The sequence below is a fragment of the Ciconia boyciana genome, chromosome 2 (assembly GCF_034638445.1).
Source record: "Ciconia boyciana chromosome 2, ASM3463844v1, whole genome shotgun sequence".
Classification (NCBI taxonomy): Eukaryota; Metazoa; Chordata; class Aves; order Ciconiiformes; family Ciconiidae; genus Ciconia; species Ciconia boyciana.
In genome coordinates this window covers 143,448,239-143,467,725 of record NC_132935.1, presented here as the reverse complement: position 1 = coordinate 143,467,725, position 19,487 = coordinate 143,448,239, and the positions used below count along the sequence as shown (strand labels likewise).

The 19,487-nt window shown below is 38.5% G+C and overlaps 1 protein-coding gene across 4 annotated transcripts in view; it reads left to right on the top strand.

Annotated features, from left to right (window-relative positions):
- CDK14 (cyclin dependent kinase 14) overlaps window positions 1-19,487 on the top strand; it is a 354,521-nt gene that overhangs the window by 248,253 nt on the left and 86,781 nt on the right. For all 4 annotated transcript variants that reach the window (XR_012041197.1, XM_072854293.1, XM_072854295.1 and 1 more), the window contains exons 13-14: window positions 12,301-12,440; window positions 16,581-16,727. Coding sequence is in view for 3 of the 4 variants with exons in the window: in XM_072854293.1 (XP_072710394.1) it covers window positions 12,301-12,440; window positions 16,581-16,696 (256 nt within the window). In the remaining variant the exon portion in view is untranslated. The remainder of the gene's footprint in view (window positions 1-12,300; window positions 12,441-16,580; window positions 16,728-19,487) is intronic.

The following is a 19,487-nucleotide window of genomic DNA, read 5'->3' as shown; positions in this document are numbered from 1 at the left end:
AATGGAAAAAATAAAATTTTTACTTCTGTCACATTCTCATAAATTTATTGTTTGCTTTTTTTGTTCCTATTGTTTAGGAATCCAGAATAGTTTTAAAATATTGCTGCTGTTTTGACCCAAACTTACAAAATCCAAGGAAATCTAGTAAAAATAGATGAAATTTATGCTTTTCCCTCTGACACCATTGCAAGTTAAGAATGGACCATCATTTTTGCATTGCCTTCTTTGGTTAGATTCTATAGCAATCTTAAAGCTCTGTTTACTGCTGTGTACTGTTAGTGTGCCTCAAACTAATTTCACCACCCTGACATAAAAAATGATGCTCCAGATTATTATTTGCCTTCCTTCAGCATTACAACTTTTGTAGACTAGTGTTATATTCCTTTTATTTCTTTCATATTTGATCCTTAAAGTGCCCTTGAGTCAAGCTTTATTCTGCAACCATGAGAGCATGAATCTTTCCTGAGATGTTGACAGATAGTGTTTGGTGAATATCATTTTTCTGTCAGATACAGCCTATGTCTATGCTGCTAACTAAAGCAGAGCCAGGAACTACCTTCTGGCCCTGAGGCCATGTGGCAGGCCTTAGCTAGAGCTGTACTAAGTAACACTTGGGCGTGCATCTCCTGTGGGCTTTGTGTGGTCCCCATGCAGCTGCAGGTGCAATTATTATTTATGGGGTGTTCAGTATTCGTTTTTTAATTCAAAATTTTCAGAATAACATCAGACCGATGCTGCAGACCATGGGAATTGTATTTTCTAGCATGAGATTGAAGGTTAAATATTGCATGCCCTGCTTGTAGGAGGCTGGTTTGTGCTGCCTTTTGGGAATGGTCCCTGGCATGGGTAGGTCCCTGAACTGTGTCTAGGAGTGGTTTTGGAGAATGCTAATTGGCATGGGCCAAAATAATCCAGGGGGCAGTGTGAACACTCAGTAACTGAGTGGTCAGGCGCTCTACCTAGCCCTGCTTGATTTGGTGATATAGGCTTCAACAGAGAGGTTCTTACTATTCCCTGACCCTTGCATACTTGAGCATATTCCCAGTGAAGTTTCTCCTCTCACTGTAATGCTAGCATCATTTGTCACCTAGGCCTGAAGCCTTAGGGCTGTTTTTGACCTTTTCTTTCCTATCCCGTGCATCCAGACTGCTATATACATTTTACTTTTTTTTTTTTCTTTCCAGCTTTTCCAAGATACTTTTTTTCCTTCCCCAACCAACTCTGTCACTCAGATCTTGATTATCGTAATATACTTCTCATGTCCTCTACTGACCAACACCCTTCTTCAGATCATATAAAAAGCAACCAGTAAATTCAGTTTCTTTTTTTGTGGATTGTTTAGCTCCCCTCCCAACACTGGCTGTTTCACTGCATCGCTTTTGAGCTCCTTCTTACCCATTTCAAAATCCTCCATAATTCTGCGTCTTCCTCTCTTACTTCAAAAGCTGTGTATTTGCTCCTATTCCCTATTCTTATGTCAGTGATCCCTTACTCATATTTAGGCCTTCTCCTGTCCCCTAGATAATTCAGGCAGACTCACAACTGCTGTATTCCTTTCTGGGTATCAGATGGTCTTGTGCCCAGTGCATTTACCAGTTGTTTGTGGTCCTTTTCTCCAGGCTTCTTGTTCTCAGTTTGGAAGCTGCTAGGACTAGTCCTTGCCTTCCTCAAATGCCTGCTTTCACAGAAGCTTTAATGTCCATTTAGGACCTCAAAATGGGTCCCAGATGTTTATTTACCTGTTTGTCCCAATTCAGTGGCAGCGCACATGACCAGATGTGTCACAGAGCTCCGTGGATTCCACAATTCTACATGTGCAAAATCTTTTGAAAATCCACCTGCTTATTTTGGGTCATTAGAAGTGGCCTGAGCTCTACTGGCAGTCAATTTCGAGTGATAGTTGGCTCTTTGGGAAATCTGACCTTTAATGGTCACTATTATAGATAACAAATTTGATTTTAGTTCTTAAATCGCCAATGCTGATTTATGTCTAAATAGCAGTAACTCCCTGCTTAGCTGTCTCTCTTTCATGCTACTTTGACAGTTTGGATTTGCAAAAATAGTTCAGGATTGAGTCCTTCCCTACTGCAAGCCGATTTCTGAGTGTCAGATAGCACTGCATCCTCACACATATGTGAGTACAAGCACTTAAAATCCACATATTTCACTAATTGATAGCTAAAATGTATGGAATTTGTGGTTTGGTCATTCATCTCCAACCTGTTTATAGTTAAAAAGGCATAAACTGTTGTGTTAAATCTGAGCAACTTTTTAAAAAGACACTTCAATACAGGAGCGTGTGGGTATGTAATGTTTCACTTTTTAAAAAAAAATCAGTGCAAAATCATGTTACGTTTTCTCCAAATTGCGTACTAGAGAGACATCACTGTTTTCTCCTTCTACAGTGGTCTCTGTGCCTAAGAAACCCGTGAATAATTACACCAGTTTTTTCCCTGTTCAGGTTCAAAGTCAAATTCAGGCTTCTTTTAACAGATTGGCACAAGCGTATTTGTCTCTTAACAAGTATTACTGCTGTCAGTATCAGGCACTGGATTTTCAGTCTGACAGCTTCTCCCTGATGGAAAATGACCTAATGTTCCCTTTAGAAAGTATCTATCTCCATTAATGTAAAGAGAGTGGTGTGCTAAATCAGGAGGGTGAATCTGGAGAAGGAATGGCACCTTCTGCACTATGATGCTGGTGTGAATGTGATTTCCCATCCCATGATCTCTTCTAATGTCACCTGAACCAAGTACCTCAGGGTCAGGGAGCTGCAACTAGTGCTGTATGATATAAGTCTGTCTAAATATTTAGGTATAATAATACATAATAAAGTATTTTCGACTGCATATATTGAATATATTGCCCATATGCTCTCATTATAACCATCTTGGTCTCCTTCTCTCAATGTTTACTAGTTCTGCATCATTTCCCTGCCATGTCTTAGTTAGGAGTATAGTTGCAAAAAGACCAGGATGCCTACTTGTATGTAATTGCTTAGCCTCATTGGGTTCAGCCAGGCGACTCATATACATAAAGTTAAATACATGCATATGCCTGGAGTCTGTCTTCCTGAGCTTTCTAGGCTTGGGGCATTCTCTCTGTCTCCAAATCTCTATCCACCTTTAATGAGCTGTATAAATAAATACAAAGTACTCCTGTTCGTTCCATATCCATAAAAATACATTTTATTAGCTGAGAGGTATACAATAATAGAAAAGATCAGACCCATCCGATGTTTTAGGGAGCTGTGGGAGGACAGGACAAGTAGCTGCTTCCAAGTGGTTGATGGATCTGAGACCCTGGCAAGACAGATTTGTAGGTTAACTGTGATAAATGATCTTTGCCTTCACTGACTAAAAGCAAGGTCACCCTTCTCAGGGCACTGCCTGCATGCTGCAACCTTGCAGCAAATTCTTGTTGAAGTACTGTGCAAACAGACCAGTTCTTATTTACATGAGAATGAAATTAAGACTTCTCAAACCCAAGATGATAAAATATCAGACAAGAGGGCAGAGATTTATAAGGCAATGCTAATGTTTATTTACTAGAACGTAGTTCTGTCTTTTTGTTGTTGTTGTTTGCGGAAGGCAATAGGTCCAAAAAGACATCTGTTTTTTCTTTCTGTAGTCATTTAATAAGGGAAAATAGAGGAAACTTTGTTTACTGCCCTAGTGGCTGCACCCACTGAGAAATTTGAAATTCAGAGTTTGGTTGTTTTTTCTTTGGAGTATGTTTTGCTTGGATTTCTTTGGAGAGAAACAATCCAGGTTGTCGAGGGTAGTAGGAGGAAAAGCAGAAAGCTTTGTGTGCCAATGGTTTATTTCAACTATTTCTGTCTTTTGGGGTGGGGGGGGTTTATTCCCTCCTTTTCTTTGGCTTATGTCCAGCCAGTGAGGAAATAAATATGTGAAGAAAGAATGCTATGGAATGTTAACTCCGCTGCCGTATTTTCTTCCTTTTATCATGCCCCAAGATTCAGTGAAGTTGATATAAATTCACCATGCCTTCTTTTAAAAAGCATAACAGAACGGCATTCTTCCTTTAAGAGTCAGACTGTAAAAGGTGATTTTCTTTCACTCAGTTTGGTTTAAGCCTGTAAAAAGCATTAAGTGAAAAATCTGATATATTTGTTAGGGCATTTATTGCATTACTAACTTATATTTTCAGTTCTCAGTGAAAGGTTTATAGAGAACATAAACCTTGAAGAGTTTTTGTTCAGGATTAAAGATATATTTTCTCCATTTTCTGGTGAAATAATAGCTCATAAAATGATTGGGTTGTTAGTAATTATTTTTAGCTCTATTTATTTTCCGAGGATATTCTGTTCAACTTGCTGAGGTGCATGAAGAAGGCCTTTAAAAAACACTCTCCTTGATCAGAAGATTCATGCCCTTTAAAGAATTTCAAAATAATCAAAAGCTTCTGGTTAGATGTAGCCATCATGTTGTTGTTCTTCATTAATTACACTTACAGCAAGCAAAGATCTTCCAGTAAACTATAAATCTAGCATATTCAGTAGTAGCCTGTTGTGGTGTAAGTAATACACTGTCTTCCATAATTAATATCTTTAATACTGGGCTAATTGGGATGCTGAAAGCATTAAAATAGCTGACTGGTGGTGGCATGTAAAATCAAAAAGAAGTAATTGCTAAATTCTTTCTAGGGCAAAATGGTAAGGCATGTTCTGATTAAAATTTCTTAGGAAATATTTTTTCTGGGAAATACCTGTATCTGAGAGAAACTGCTGAAAACTGAGTGAAATAATATGAAATACTTCAGGTATTCTTCTTTTAGTTTAAAGAATTAGTTGTGGTTTTAAACAGTAGCAGAACACTGTACCCAGCAGTCATGTTGCCTGGAATATCACAACCTCAGAATTCCCAGGAATTCATGAAGTTATGTGATCATATCACAGAAAGCCACATTCTCAATAGCTTAGAGTATGTTATCACTGGGTATATTTTGTATATTTGCTGTTTAAATAAGCTTGTTTTTCTTCTCTTTAATGTCTGCCGTGCAGACTCCATAGTTCTTACTTCATTTGATGCTCCCGCAGATATTATCCTGGCAAAAAGATACCTGGTATTAAATGTAAACCTTATCCTGTATCAAAATGATATAGAACTAGTGGGGGAAATATCTGCAGTAGTGTCAATGAACAGTATTGGCTGTCTTCATGCCCTAAGCTCTCAGTAGTTGGCACTGGGTTTCTTTGGAAGATTTCATAGCCCAGCATATTTATTCTGAGGCATCAGAGCAAGAGCCAGCCTGGGTGCATGTCAGGCTATAGAAGGACAAAACCCAGGATACTGTTAAGTCTGTTGTAAATTGACTGATTCTCTTTAAGCTTAGCATTTAAAGCTCAAATCAACCAAATTCAATTTTTAAAGGTGTTGTGTTCTGTAAGTGTGTTAATGTTCTGCTTCCTATATGAAACAAAGCTTTCAAGCTGGATATCGCAAGCAGTGTTGTGTTGTAGAACTACAGTAATACATCTGAAATGGACACTAAAACACATCAAATCTAGCGCAGAAAGAGTCAAGGAGAAATAGACTCATATCTAAGTTTTTGTCTTGAGTTACATTCAACGATGACACATACAAATGATTTTATGATCTCGTTGTGACTGAGCTTAGTGGCCATTAATGTGAATTGCCGTGAGGGGCTGGATCACTTCCTTGTCTAGCTTAGGTGTGACCAAACAGAGTCTCTGAAGCCTCACGTGACTCATGAGCAGTTTAAGTAAGTGTCTTAGTTCTTCATTCTGAGAAGTTCAGGAGCTGCAACTATAATTACAGTTTACATAGTGGGCAGTAGATTCTTTTAAAAATTTACCAAGTGTATAAAAATTATATACCTAAAGATAAATCTATATTAATTAAAATAGAAAAAAAACCTAGTTGCCTACATCGTTAGAACCTTCATTTGTTACATTCACTTTTTTTCATGAAATGCTATTCAATTTGGCTGCTTTCCAGCTAACGGCATCTGTGCAACTGTCAAGTGAGAATTAGTTCAGATGGGTCAGGGTTGTTATTACCTTTCTGGAATGCACTAAATGATCTTACGTCCACAGCTTTCCAAACGGGGCTCTGACCTCTTTTACATCTATGTTAACAGCAATACCAAAGAATCAAACGCCGATAATTTTAGCTCTGTGCAATATCAGTGAATAATTATCATTGATTGTCATGGCTTTTGTATTAATAATAAACATTTTGACTACCTTTTCAGTACCTCAACAGATAAGACTGCTGATGCTGTGGTATGGTAATATAATTAAAAGAGATCAAACTACTTTCTAAATTTCCAGAGATAATTTCATACACCTTACAGAAATTGTGATGGTCTGAAGACTGTGGAGCGCAGTGTTGTGCAGCAGTACAGAGCAAGGACAGATGCTGGGAGCAGTATAGCCACATTAGTGCAGGATTTGCCCCAGCCTAGCTCATCAAAGAAGGCTGAGCGGGGTGTTGCACTAATGTGGCAATCTTGCTTCTAGTGAGGTACCGAGCTAGAAGAGTGCGATTGAACTGATGGCCTAGGGAGCCTGGAGACCGTATTTCCCTGCCCTGCATGTGTAGAGAGCTCAGTGTTTCTGCATCTAAACTGCTGCCAGCACCTCAATTTGAGAAGAATAAGAGGGACATCAGGTGTTTGGAGACATGCCTCTCCTAAGGAGCATGCACTACCCAGCACAATGTTAGGACTGCTGTTGGCAGCCCCGTGCAGGTGTGGGGGACAATCCCAACACTGAAATATGGTCCCTGTGCCTGTGTTTGACTGTAGGTTAAATAATGTTTACTGTATAGTTTGGCTTGAAGTACCACTACGCTGTGCTGTAGAGCAAATTCTGTATTTTGTGATTGATCAGCAACAAGTAAAACCCTGCTTCAGTGAGCCTTCAAAAGCTTTTGTCTCTCTTTGTTCATCAGTTTTAGTCCTCAGTACCCTCTGTGTAAAACACTGAGAAAAATGATAACATCTTTACTCCGTTAGATTTTCATCTTGAGGTGCCGTTTTATGCCTTCATCTGTATCAAAAGCTAAAAGCATCGCATCAAAACTTGCGTTCGCTTGTTGCAGTGGTTTCATGATGGCTAAATAATCTCTGCAACAGTTCCGTGGAGGCACACCAGGCACGTTAGGGAAGCAGCTCCTGCATGCTGGAGCTGGCACGTCAGGTCTTTGAAGACGGTAGGTGTTCTCGGCATGGCTGTAACAACAGAAAAGGCTGTTGATATTTAGTAAAAAGGAAATGTTACTTAAGGTAGGCCCTGCTCCGATTTGTGTGCTGCATAGCTGCTGCTAGTAGGGTTGCATGCATACTCAGAGGTGCAAACTATCAAGGCACGTGAGGGCATGTCTGTATCAGCTGGTCAGAAGATCATGAATTTGCAAAGAAAACATTAACTACAATATACGGTGTTGGCACAGTTTTGTGTCAGAACTCAGGAGAGGCCTAAAACCTGGGACAAGGAGGAAAGACTGCCATCTTCAAGCACACTTGGGTGAAAATGGGGAGTACGGCCCTCGTGGTAGTGCGATGGTAGGTGAGATAGCATAGGGACTGTACAAGAGCCCTGTTGTTGAGGGGAGCACGGCATCCTCTGTGAAATGAGCTGCAAGGGTTACCGTATGGCCTGTCTGATTTGCACCAAGACATGACATTTTTTGTTTATCATCTTCTTGCTATTAAACTTTAAACTCTGCTAAATGGTGTGATTGTTCGGGTTGATTGTGGTTTTGTCTTTCAGCACTTCAGGTTGCAAGGGATTACTTAGAATAAAGAGCTGAGATTTCCAAAGGGAATTAGGTGCCTCACTCCCCTAGGCCATGCTATAAATGCCAGTTGAGAAATGAATTAATGATACGCTGCGAGAGTCGTATCTTCACATGGAAAATATGCACAGTAAACGATTTTTGCTTTGGGAAGTATTTACCTCATGCTGTTAGGAGTATATAGACAGCATAGTATCTCCATTTGTTTTAATGCCCATTTGTCTTAATTATTAATGTGAATTTGAGCTGCCTTCTTCATTGCATTTAAAAGCAAATCACCCCAAGTTCAGAAGTTCACTGCACATGCCCAAAACTTTTTTTTCCTCAAGAGCTTAAACCAAACTTCAGTGATCTTAGTCATGTTCTGCTTGACCAAATACTGACCTTCCTCTGCAGTAGAAAGACAATTTAAGCCTGTTTTCTGAAATTAAATCAAATTCTTGTAATCCAATGAGATTTACAACTGCTCAAGTCTAGTCAGATTCATACATGTTTAAAGTGAGACAGGTTCATATGGTGTTTGTTTTTCTTGAGCTAAGGCTGTATATAGCGTTTGGGATTAAGTTGAAAATCAGTGTGTTTCACAAATGTCATCAGAGTAGGTCTGTAAAAATATTCCCAATATTTCTCAAAACAATATCTACATATTACTTAATACTCATTGCCAAAGGTTTCTCTGTATTCTGCTGTACGCCACATTTTCAGAAAGTGTGTATGCTGTCATGGCTAGTAACTATTCCTCAGTGATTAGTGTGACAGTAAGTGAAGCGTGAATATTGAGACTTGCCGTATCATGCATGCCAAGTTCCTATATGGCCCAACTGCTGTGAGACAAAACATGCTATTATGTTTTAGACACAAAGCCATATTGTATGAAATTCCATCCTGTCACATACTAAAGGAGGTGTATTTAAAAATCAACTCTCTTTTTTTCTTTAGTTCTTTTTGTTAACTTTTCTGTATTAGATACTTCACTACTGAACCCCATCAGAAAATTCAGCCTCTGTCCCTATTGAGGAATCATGTTTCAAACTTACATCAGACAAATTGTTAATGTTTTAAGAAGGAGATTGTAAAGAGACGATTGGCAAAAAAAAAAAAAAAAGGAAAAAGGAAAGAAACAAAACCAAACGTTCCAACGTTCCAGACCACTGAGGTTATGCACTAAATGGATTTCTCCAAACAATTCTGATGCAGTAGATGAATTTAAATACATGATCATACAGTGCATTTTTCATAAGTGGAAAAATAGCTTGTCCTTAAACAAAGCAGCGAAATTAGTCATGCATTCCACTAAGGCATCGGTTTTAAGACTGACAACCTTAGGAGCCCACATGCATATGCCTTTTGCAGTGTCCACTCATTTCCAGAAGTGACCTTTGCAGAAGACATGGGTTTTGGAGAAGAATTTTTTCATTGCTGTGAAAAGCTCTGTAAACAAAGCTAGAACTTTGATGTAGAACTTTAAAGATACAGCTGAGCCTAGCTAAAACTGATTATTTCATCCATGAGTTACTTGGATGATCTTCTTCGGCCTGTATTACACAGGAGATGAGACTTGATCATTATGGTCCCTTCTGAGTTTAAAATCTATAAATGCTTGGGAACATAATACTAATAATGTAGCAATTGGAATCCTCAAAGCACTGTAGAAACAACTAACACCCCCCCGCCTTGGCCCAGCACTACTCAGAGTATTATCAGGGCTGGTAAATGTAATAATTATAACAGACTGAACTATTTTTGCAGACTGTGCAATGAATTTAGTCTTTTTTCTGTTTATTGATTATAAAACCGGTCCTAATTTTGACTGATTTATTCACAATTATTTCATTGGTTGATGTGATTATGTTGCAGCCCTAGATATTTTTGTTGGGTTTATATTGTATTAATGTATAATCTGATGATTATTTGATACTTATCTTTGGCTTCTTGATTGATCTCAATAAACCAGTATCTTTTTTGTTTCTAAACTGGGAAGGTGACTTTGGCTTCCTAAGATGTTCCTACTCAAAATATTTTCAGTTTACTTAATATTTTCATATTACTTAATCTGATTTTCTTGCTAAAAAAATCCTTAGCAATATGCCTGGTACGTTGGTGACCATTAATACCGTCAAAATGTTGGCACTACTCTGTTCAAGAGCACAAAGGAACTAGGGTATCATCATCCATAATTTCACTTGCAATTCAGAATTCATTAATGTTTGAATGTTCTTTTCTTTTGCTTTGCCGTACTTAATTAGCATCTTCACTATACCTGTGGATCAGCTAAGGAATGGTACCATTCTTATATTGGAGGGTAATATTTCACTACTGTAAGTGACCTCATTTTTCTGACTTAAGAGTAGCTTTCATTCAAGACAGAGCAAGTTTACTATGGCTCCTAAAAAGGATGCAGCTAGCTCTGTGGGAAAAAAAATACATTGGTGAAATGACTTGCCAGGACCTCTGAACAAATAATTGGTGCAGGTGGGATTAGAACATAAGACAAGCCTCACAGACTCAATATAATCACTGGTCCATGGGAATTTTGGATGTGTAGAAGAATTAATACCAATTCTCCCTGAATATTTACCCCTCCTTTTCCTTTCTTTGTTAAGAATAGCCTTCCTCCTGGTATTTTGCTGTGTTCTGTAATGAACTTTCCTGTAATTTGCAAAAAAGTTGAATGAAACGATTTCTACAGTCTGGTATCTTAAGGAATCTGGAATTAATCCTGTTGTAGAATCTAATTTATAGGCAATGACTGTTTAATTCAAGATGCCTTTATTTTGTCATGAACTGAAAATGAAAATGGAAAACTTATGCCCATCAGAAATACTGAAGTTTAGCATCTGTTTAACCTAGAATAACAATTCCAAATCCTGATCCTGGGAATTCTGTAAGCTTATGGCTGATGAGAAATAGTGTCCTGAAGTGGTCAGCACTTCTGGGCAATTCATTCCTGGGTAATTTCTGGACAAATATCCTGCCCATTCTCAAGAAGAGATCAGATAGACACAGTATTCAAAAATTCCTATCTAGCGTATAGTTGCTAGAAATTAAAAAGACAGCCAGTGGCATATTTTTTAATCATGACAAATATCAGCATATCATACATATGCCAGCATATAATTTAGCAGAGATGCTTTTGACTTTTAATTTTATTTTTTTTTCACATTGAGTGTAGTATGGGGATGGACAAAAAGTTGTATCTATGACATTTGTGACTTAAAGTTTTCACTCTAATAACATTTTTTTTTCATTTAGTGTTTTCAGTGTTACCTGCTCTTTGTTGCAGAGATAGTTTCACCTGTGCATACACTGATCCTTATAAATTATGCCATGTCAGCTGAATATTAAGTACGTGAAAATGAAAGAGTAACCCTGTTTAATCCATCTTCCTTGAATGGCTTTCCAGAAAGTCAGCTTGAGCTGAACAAAAATGAACATTTGCATGAAGCATGCTGTGGGATTATTGATTTTCAACGATAACACCATCTTTTTCAAATACTGCGGTATTTCGGACTGCAGTCTACTCTTATCTGTTTTGGGAAACCAATGCATTTTAAAATAGGAGACCTTTTATACACTTTGGCATTTTTACCTGACAAGAGATCTTTACTGAGCAAAGCCATGGTTGAATTTACAAAGTTACCTACTAATAATAGCAACACGATGTCAACAAGATTCAGCACCTCTTTTCCTACTGCATATTACAATAAGTTTGGTGGCTTTGGAAATTTAGGAGGCAGCTGTAGGTTACTAGACCCAAGCCACGTCTTGCAGATTATCATTTTACTCTCTCCCCTCCAAATCTATTATTTTTAGTTTATATTTTCTTATAATATTCCCAATCATATAGCTCCCAGTAAAACAATGAGTTTTCTCAGACTTCCCTAGGTAGCTTATAAAATATACTTCACTTACTTACAATTTAATGTTTGCATTGCATTAACACCTAATGAAGAGTCAGCCCCCTGCCGTGAGAATATATGAAAAAATAAGAAGTCAGTACTTCCCGAAAGACAAATGTCTTTATGAAACATGATGCATATGTTGCGTGTTAAGTGTAATTGGATTTTAAAATTTGATACTTCACAAAGTTGTATGAATACTGCTGTTATTTTAAGCTTGGATTTCATGGGTTTAGATAGCAATAACCATTTGTTTCCAGAGATGTAAATTTTCGGTCTGTCAGTATGCTCAATAAAATGTAAATGGAAGAATCAAAACAGTTGCTTTCAAGACGCTGTTGCTCATGATCCTTTAGCGTACCAGGCAGGGCATAGGTGGTATGCTATATTATATGCTCTGTATTTGTAAAATTGGTATGAATTTTGAGCTATCAATCCAGAAATAATTCATTGACTCCCTAACTGAGGAATATCTTTCCTGGTAGTGCTCCCAAACAGACTTTGTCTTTATCCTGGCTAGTAAGACTTGGTGTTGCAACTGTGCTGACTGCAGATGGAATTAGTAAACAGAATAATGAGATTGTTTTTCAGAAAAAACCTTCTTGTTTGTGTTTCAGGCTGAGCTATGTGAATCACGCAGAAGATCTAGCCTCCAAACTACTCCAGTGTTTCCCAAAGAACAGATTGTCAGCACAGGCAGCCCTGAGCCATGAGTATTTCAGTGATCTGCCCCCACGGCTATGGGAGTTAACTGATAGTGAGTATAACCATCTCCGAATTGATTAAAAACAAAGATGCTAGTTCATACAGATGCATCTATGTATGCTAACCCTCACATGCAGACAGCTTCATGGACATACACAGCCACACACAAAATACGTGAGTGCAATTGTGTAGCTTGAAATTATATAGTTAGCTTGACACAGGAAAAAATGGATTCTTTTTTTTTTTTTTTTTTTTGCTATCTCTGCTCTGCAGTCTGCAGCCCGCTATCTTTGTATTTGATTATGTGTGCAGCCAAGAGAATTATCTGAATTGTCATAAAGCAAAAGGAAAAATACAATTTACATATTTAGTGCTTTTCACTTTATAACATACAGTACTTCTTAACTAGCTGCAGCATACAGGATAAAAATCCAGCCATGTTTGATTCACAGAATCTATATCTGTTATAACAGTAACCTTTAAGAAAGGACTCGGCATTTGGAATTCTGAGAAACACAAAGTAGACAATCAGTTAATTTGCTGAATTAGACTGTGTAAGAAGAGGATGGCAGATGATATTATTAACTAAGAATGCTTTCAGTATTTACATACATCTTTTTGTTTCTTTTATTAAACAAAATGCATTCCAGTTGACTTGGCAAAAATGTGCCTATCATTTATGCTGTCAATTATCTCTTTAATTGTATCTCAGTAATTGTAAATCATGGATAACATACATGTCCATATCTTTTTCCAGTGCTAAAAGCACACTACTATTTATTCTGGGGAAAAATATTATCATGCATGATGTTTTTGATTCAGAGAAGGTTCTGTTATTAAAAATAGGTTTCACAGGGGAGTTACAATCAGCATTTTGCTTTAACTCAGTGTGGTGAAGAGAAGCATGCTTGCATTAGAACAGTGTATGTTATTTCTGCTTTCAAACATACATCCATTAGCAAAAGATCTAAGTCCAATACTTTGAGGCAAAAAGTTGAGATGCAATGATGGCACATGTGTGTATAACTATGGCGGATTTAAAAGTTTGCTTGTAAAAACTGAGCTCCCTTCCTGAATATTAATCCACAATACATCTGTTTACATCAGTGTCAGTGTGAAAACTTTTGTCTTCCAAAAGTTTATCTTTTCTATCCTTGACAGCTGTAGTAGTCACATTTTGAGCTTGTTCTGTGGCCTGGCTGTCCAAGTACCTTACCCCTGAAGAGCACTCTCCCATTTGTAGAATATGAACATTAAAATCAAACTAGCACCATTACTTTTTGTCCATCACCAGCTGCGTCACAGACCGTGTCCTTGCTCTACAAAAAGATTCCCAGTTTCCTCCTCTGCCACGCTAACCCACCACTCAGTTTGCTGAGTGCGGTACTTCATAAGCTGAAAATTCAAAGGATGCAGTGTAAATTAAGGCTGCTGTTGAAAGTCTGTCTTTGCTGAAACTGATGCAAAGAGATTCATTTCTTCAGGACTAATGAAACATCAAGAATGCCAGTTCATTTATCCTTTTCCTACTAAATGGAAAACAAAAATCACTCTGCAGTGGTGACATCTCAATCCTTCTGACTGTATGATTTAGTCTAGCCAGGATTTTGAATTCTGAATTCTGCAGTAGCACTTTTCTGTTAATATGGACTTATTACCCACTTGCCACTTAGTTTATCAGTCAGTGGTTAAATCCAGTTCTATCAGTGAAGTAAATGCCTACACATTATCACTCTGCAGCAGGCTGCCAACAGAGACAGTCTTGTCCTAGTCATTAACAAGCACAATGTATGCAGAACACCAGAGGGGAATTAAAACCACAAAAAATACCTCAGGGTGGTATTTTTAATATGAGAATTTAATTTGTAATTTCACAGATTAAGAATTTTGGCTGCATTAATCCTTTTATCAGCTCACAGCAGGTTATTTGCAGAAGCATAACCATAAGGCGATATTCATTGGCAGAAACACGTCTTTGCATAACGTTAAACATCAGGAGCAGTGAAACCTTTTGAAGGGGGGAGAATAAAGATGAAAAATCATTATATTTTAAAGCAAGGTTCTTCTAAATGCCTCCAGTAAAATTTTGAGTTACAGAAAGACTATTTCTGTGTTTAGTAGATAATCATTATGAAGCATAAATCCAGATGCAAGAAAGGACAATCCCAGTATCAAATACTACAATCATTTCTATTTAGTATGACTTGGATATACTTGTAAACATATTTACAAAACAAAGAAGTCATATACTTTGGAGAGTTGGGAAAATGTTTACTGTGTAGTGAAATTACCAGTTTTTGTGATTCTAGTTCTCTCGGTTAATATCTTACATTGCGTAGGACTTGCTATTGATAGTTAATTAAATATAGGTATAAATACATGGAGACTTTACGCACAATGGAAATGTGTGTGCACGCAAAACCTACTGTCTCCTAATCAACACACCACTGCGATTTTACAAATCTCTGATGTATTCATCATGGAATATGTTTTGTCCAATTTACTCCTAGTGCTGAATTGCAACTTTGGGGATTTAGCACTAAAAACCAAGGAAAGACTCTCAGGTGAGGAGGAAGAAAGAGAGAGAGGGAAAAAAATCAGTCAAATAATTTTATATCAGAAAATACTGTTTCTTTGGAATCACAGTATTTCACAAAAGTATGGTGACTCTGCCTACATTGAAAAAGTCAAGAAGAAGTGTTTCACTTTCTGTTCTTGTTTTGACTTTAGTACTATGAATTTATATTCCATGTAATATTTTACAGGATAACATTTTGAGCTTGTGTTTTATTTTAAAAATGTGTGCAAAATGAGTTTATGTAAGAAGCAAATTTTGATTTTTGATTCAGTTTGGTTTCAAGTCAAAGCATCATTTCAATTGAGTTAGAAGTTCACTTTCCAGATGAGCTCTGTCTACTGTCTAGCCACTTTCAGTTTTTAAAAATATTACATGAAAAAGGTAAGAGCTGTGCAATTCTGCTAAAAAATATTGTCTGGGAATATAATACAGTTGATGAAGAAACATAGCCTCATTCATCTCAGACCTGAGCAATAATGTATAGATTAACTTCTTTTACTAAATAAGTGCACTTGATATTTTCTATTGAAAAAAAAAAATCAGTCCTCCCTCTTTTCTGCTTTCATATTTGAGAGCTCATACTGATTTACTTGCACAGAATATATGCCATTCATAATGTATGTTACCAAGGATAGCAGAATAACAAAGGCAAGTTGAGATGTCAAAAATACAGTGGGAAGGTCTTGTGCATAAAACAATAGCTAGGTCTTTTAATTGCATAAAAATGAAAGAGTAGCTCCAAAAACTTACAGCTATGCTATGCTAGTTGTTAGTGTGAAAACAAAGAAAAGTGTTCCAGCCCTGATCAGTTCGTTAAACAGACAGTCTATTAACATCTTCTCATGCAATCATGCAGTGGCAGCTCTGCGAGGATATTTTTATATGGACATTTGTTCTCAGAAGGTATTAAAAGTCAGTGATTTTTCCCCACCAGTTTGAGGCATCTTAAGTAAAAATGAGTTTTTGTATCATCAATGTGTGAGTCCTTAACCATTTTCAGTTTGATCCCTGTGATTAATATCATCATGTCTACTAATAATTAGTTGCCTGGTGTTATGTGGAAATCTTCAAGGTTTTTCTAGCTCATGCAGAAGGGGATTGCTTTATGTAAAAGCTTTTGGAGTTGTTGGGATATTTTTAACAAGCCTAGTTGTCTTTAATAGTTAACAAAATGAAGTAAAACAAAATATCTCGGTTCTACTGGCATCAGGATTTTGATGATGTAATACATGATATCAAATTATTGAAAAACCTTGCTGCATTTTTCATAGTCTTATTTATTTCTAAATGCTATCAGAGAGGAAATTTTAAAATGGAACATATTAATTATATAGCAGTGTAAGGACAAGCAAACAAACACACACACTCCCTGGGAACAGGTTTTTTAGATTAATGCAACTGAGAATGTTTGCATCATACATCTTCCATCATCATGCATGCAGGTTCTTTCCAGTCAGAATTTTTACAGTGCTTACTTGCATAAATAGGTGGTATATGTAAAAGCTGTATACATTTACTCAGTGTTGTGTTTGCCATCTATATTAACTAATTATTTTTAAATTACTACTTCTGCGGAAAAAATCAAAGTTTCTGAACTGACACTCTTTTTTGCAGTGTCTTCTATTTTTACTGTACCGAATGTAAGATTACAGCCAGAAACTGGAGAAAGCATGAGACTCTTTGGAAAAAACAATAGTTATGGCAAAGGTGTATCAAACAGCAAACATTGAAGAGTACCTATGTTCACAACTGATAATGCAGGTAAGACATGATTATTGGAAGGTATATCTTTGAAAATACTCTTTACTTTAGTTCTCTTTAGAGAAACAAAATATAAAATTCAACTTTCTTAAATTGCTCATGTTCAGGCAGATAATCTGTTTTTGCAGTATAGATGGTTAATATGAGGAGTGAAAGTTCCCGGCCTTGTGTGCAGGATCAGTGTCACTGACAGGTTAAAAGTATTGCATAAGTTGGTGCCAGCAGATTACATGCTAGGTTGCCTTTAATTTGGACTGATATTTTTTTCCTCTGGTAAGACATGGAGAAATAAAATATCTCTTGCCAGTTCTGTTGTTAAACTTTGGGGCAAGGACAAAAAATGATTCATTTAGTATGTTTGGTAGCCTTGATAGCAGAAGGATACTGTTGATGGAGACAGGTGCTGTCATGTTAATGAATTTGGTCTGTCACTGGACCTGCTAGAACTGGTTTTGTTCTTGGATGGCTTTCATTCAATACTCCCATCTTTTTAACCCTAGTTATTCAGCAGTGAAATAGTGTGTAATATGACTTCAGATATTCTAAGAGTAGAACAGAACCTGGGAAGGGCAGGTGAGTAGAGAGGCTACTTACTAACTTAAAGTAAGGGAATGGTGGTTGTTGTATCATAGAATCATAGAATGGTTTGGGTTGGAAGGGACCTTAAAGATCATCTAGTTCCAACCCCCCCTGCCATGGGCAGAGACACCTTCCACTAGACCAGGTTGCTCAAAGCCCCATCCAGCCTGGCCTTTAACACTTCCAGGGGTGGGGCATCCACAACTTCTCTAGGCAACCTGTTGCAGTGCCTCATCACCCTCATAGTGAAGAATTTCTTCTTTATATCTAATCTAAATCTACCCTCTTTCAGTTTAAAGCCATTACTCCTTGTCCTATCACTACATACCCTTGTAAAAAGTCCCCCTCCAGCTTTCTTGTAGGCCCCCTTCAGGTACTGGAAGGCTGCTATAAGGTCTCCCTGGAGCCTTCTCTTCTCCAGGCTGAACAACCCCAACTCTCTTATGTTGGGGGCCCCAGAGGTGAACGTGGTACTTCAGGTGGGGTCTCATGATAGCAGAGTAGAGGGGGAGAATCACCTCCCTCGACCTGCTGGTCACGCTTCTTTTGATGCAGCCCATGATGTGATTGGCTTTCTGGGCTGCAAGAGCACATTGCACCGTCATGTTGAGCTTCTCATCAACCAACACCCCCAAGTCCTTCTCCTCAGGGCTGCTTTCAATCCATTCTCCGCCCAGCCTGTATTTGTGCTTGGGATTGCCCTGACCCATGTGCAGGACCTTGCACTTGGCCTTGCTGAACTTCATGGTTCGCATGGGCCCACCTCTCAAGCCTGTCAAGGTCCCTCTGGATGGCATCCTTTCCCTCCAGCGTGTCAACTGCACCACACAGCTTGGTGTCATCAGCAAACTTGCTGAGGGTGCACTCAATCCCACTGTCCATGTCGCTGACAAAGATGTTAAACAGCGCTGGTCCCAATACTGACCCTTGAGGAATGCCACTCGTCACTGGTCTCCACTTGGACATTGAGCTGTTGACCGCAACTCTTTGAGTGCGACCATCCAGCCAATTCCTTATCCACCAAGTGGTCCATCCGTCAAATCCATGTCTCTCCAATTTAGAAACAAGGATGTTGTGTAGGACAGTGTCAAATGCTTTGCATAAGTCCAGGTAGATGTCAGTTGCTCTTCCCTTATTCACCAACGCTGTAACCCCATCATAGAAGGCCACCAAGTTTGTCAGGCACGATTTGCCCTAAGTAAAGCCATGTTGGCTGTCACTAATCACCTCCTTATTTTCCATGTGCCTTAGCATAGTTTCCAGGAGGATCTGCTCCATGATCTTGCTGGGCACAGAGGTGAGACTGACTGGCCTGTAGTTCCCTAGGTCTTCCTTTTTTCCCTTTTAAAAATGGGGGTTATATTTCTTCTTTTCCAGTCAGTGGGAACTTCACTAGACTGCCGCAACTTCTCAAATATGATGGATAGTGGCTTAGTAACTTCATCCGCCAGTTCCCTCAGGACCCGCAGATGCATCTCATCAGGTCCCATGGACTTGTGCACCTTCAGGTTCCTTAGATGGTCTCGAACCTGATGTTCTACAGTGGGTGGTTCTTCATTCTCCCAGTCCCTGCCTTTGCCTTCTGTGACTTGGGCGGTGTGGCTAGAGTACTTGCCAGTGAAGACTGAGGCAAAAAAGTCATTGAGTACCTCAGCCTTCTCCATATCCTGAGTAACAAGGTCTCCTGTTTCCTTTTGGAGAGGGCCCACATTTTCCATAGTCTTCCTTTTATCACCGAGGTACCTATAGAAGCTTTTCTTGTTGCCCTTGACATCCCTGGCCAGATTTAATTCTATCAGGGCTTTAGCTTTCCTAACCTGATCCTTGGCTGCTTGGACAATTTCTCTGTGTTCCTCCCAGGCTACCTGTCCTTGCTTCCACCCTACGTAGGCTTCTTTTTTGTGTTTGAGTTTGTCCAGGAGCACCTTGTTCATCCATGCAGGCCTCCTGGTGGTTTTGCCTGACTTCCTCTTTGTTGGGATTCATCGCTCCTGAGCTTGGAGGAGGTGATCCTTGAATATTAACCAGCTTTTGTGGGCCCCTCTTCCCTCCAGGGCTTTATCCCATGGTACTCTACCAAGCAGATCCCTGAAGGGGCCAAAGTCTGCTCTCCTGAAGTCCAGCATAGTGAGCTTGCTGTGCACCCTCCTCACTGCCCCAAGGATCTTGAATTCCATTATT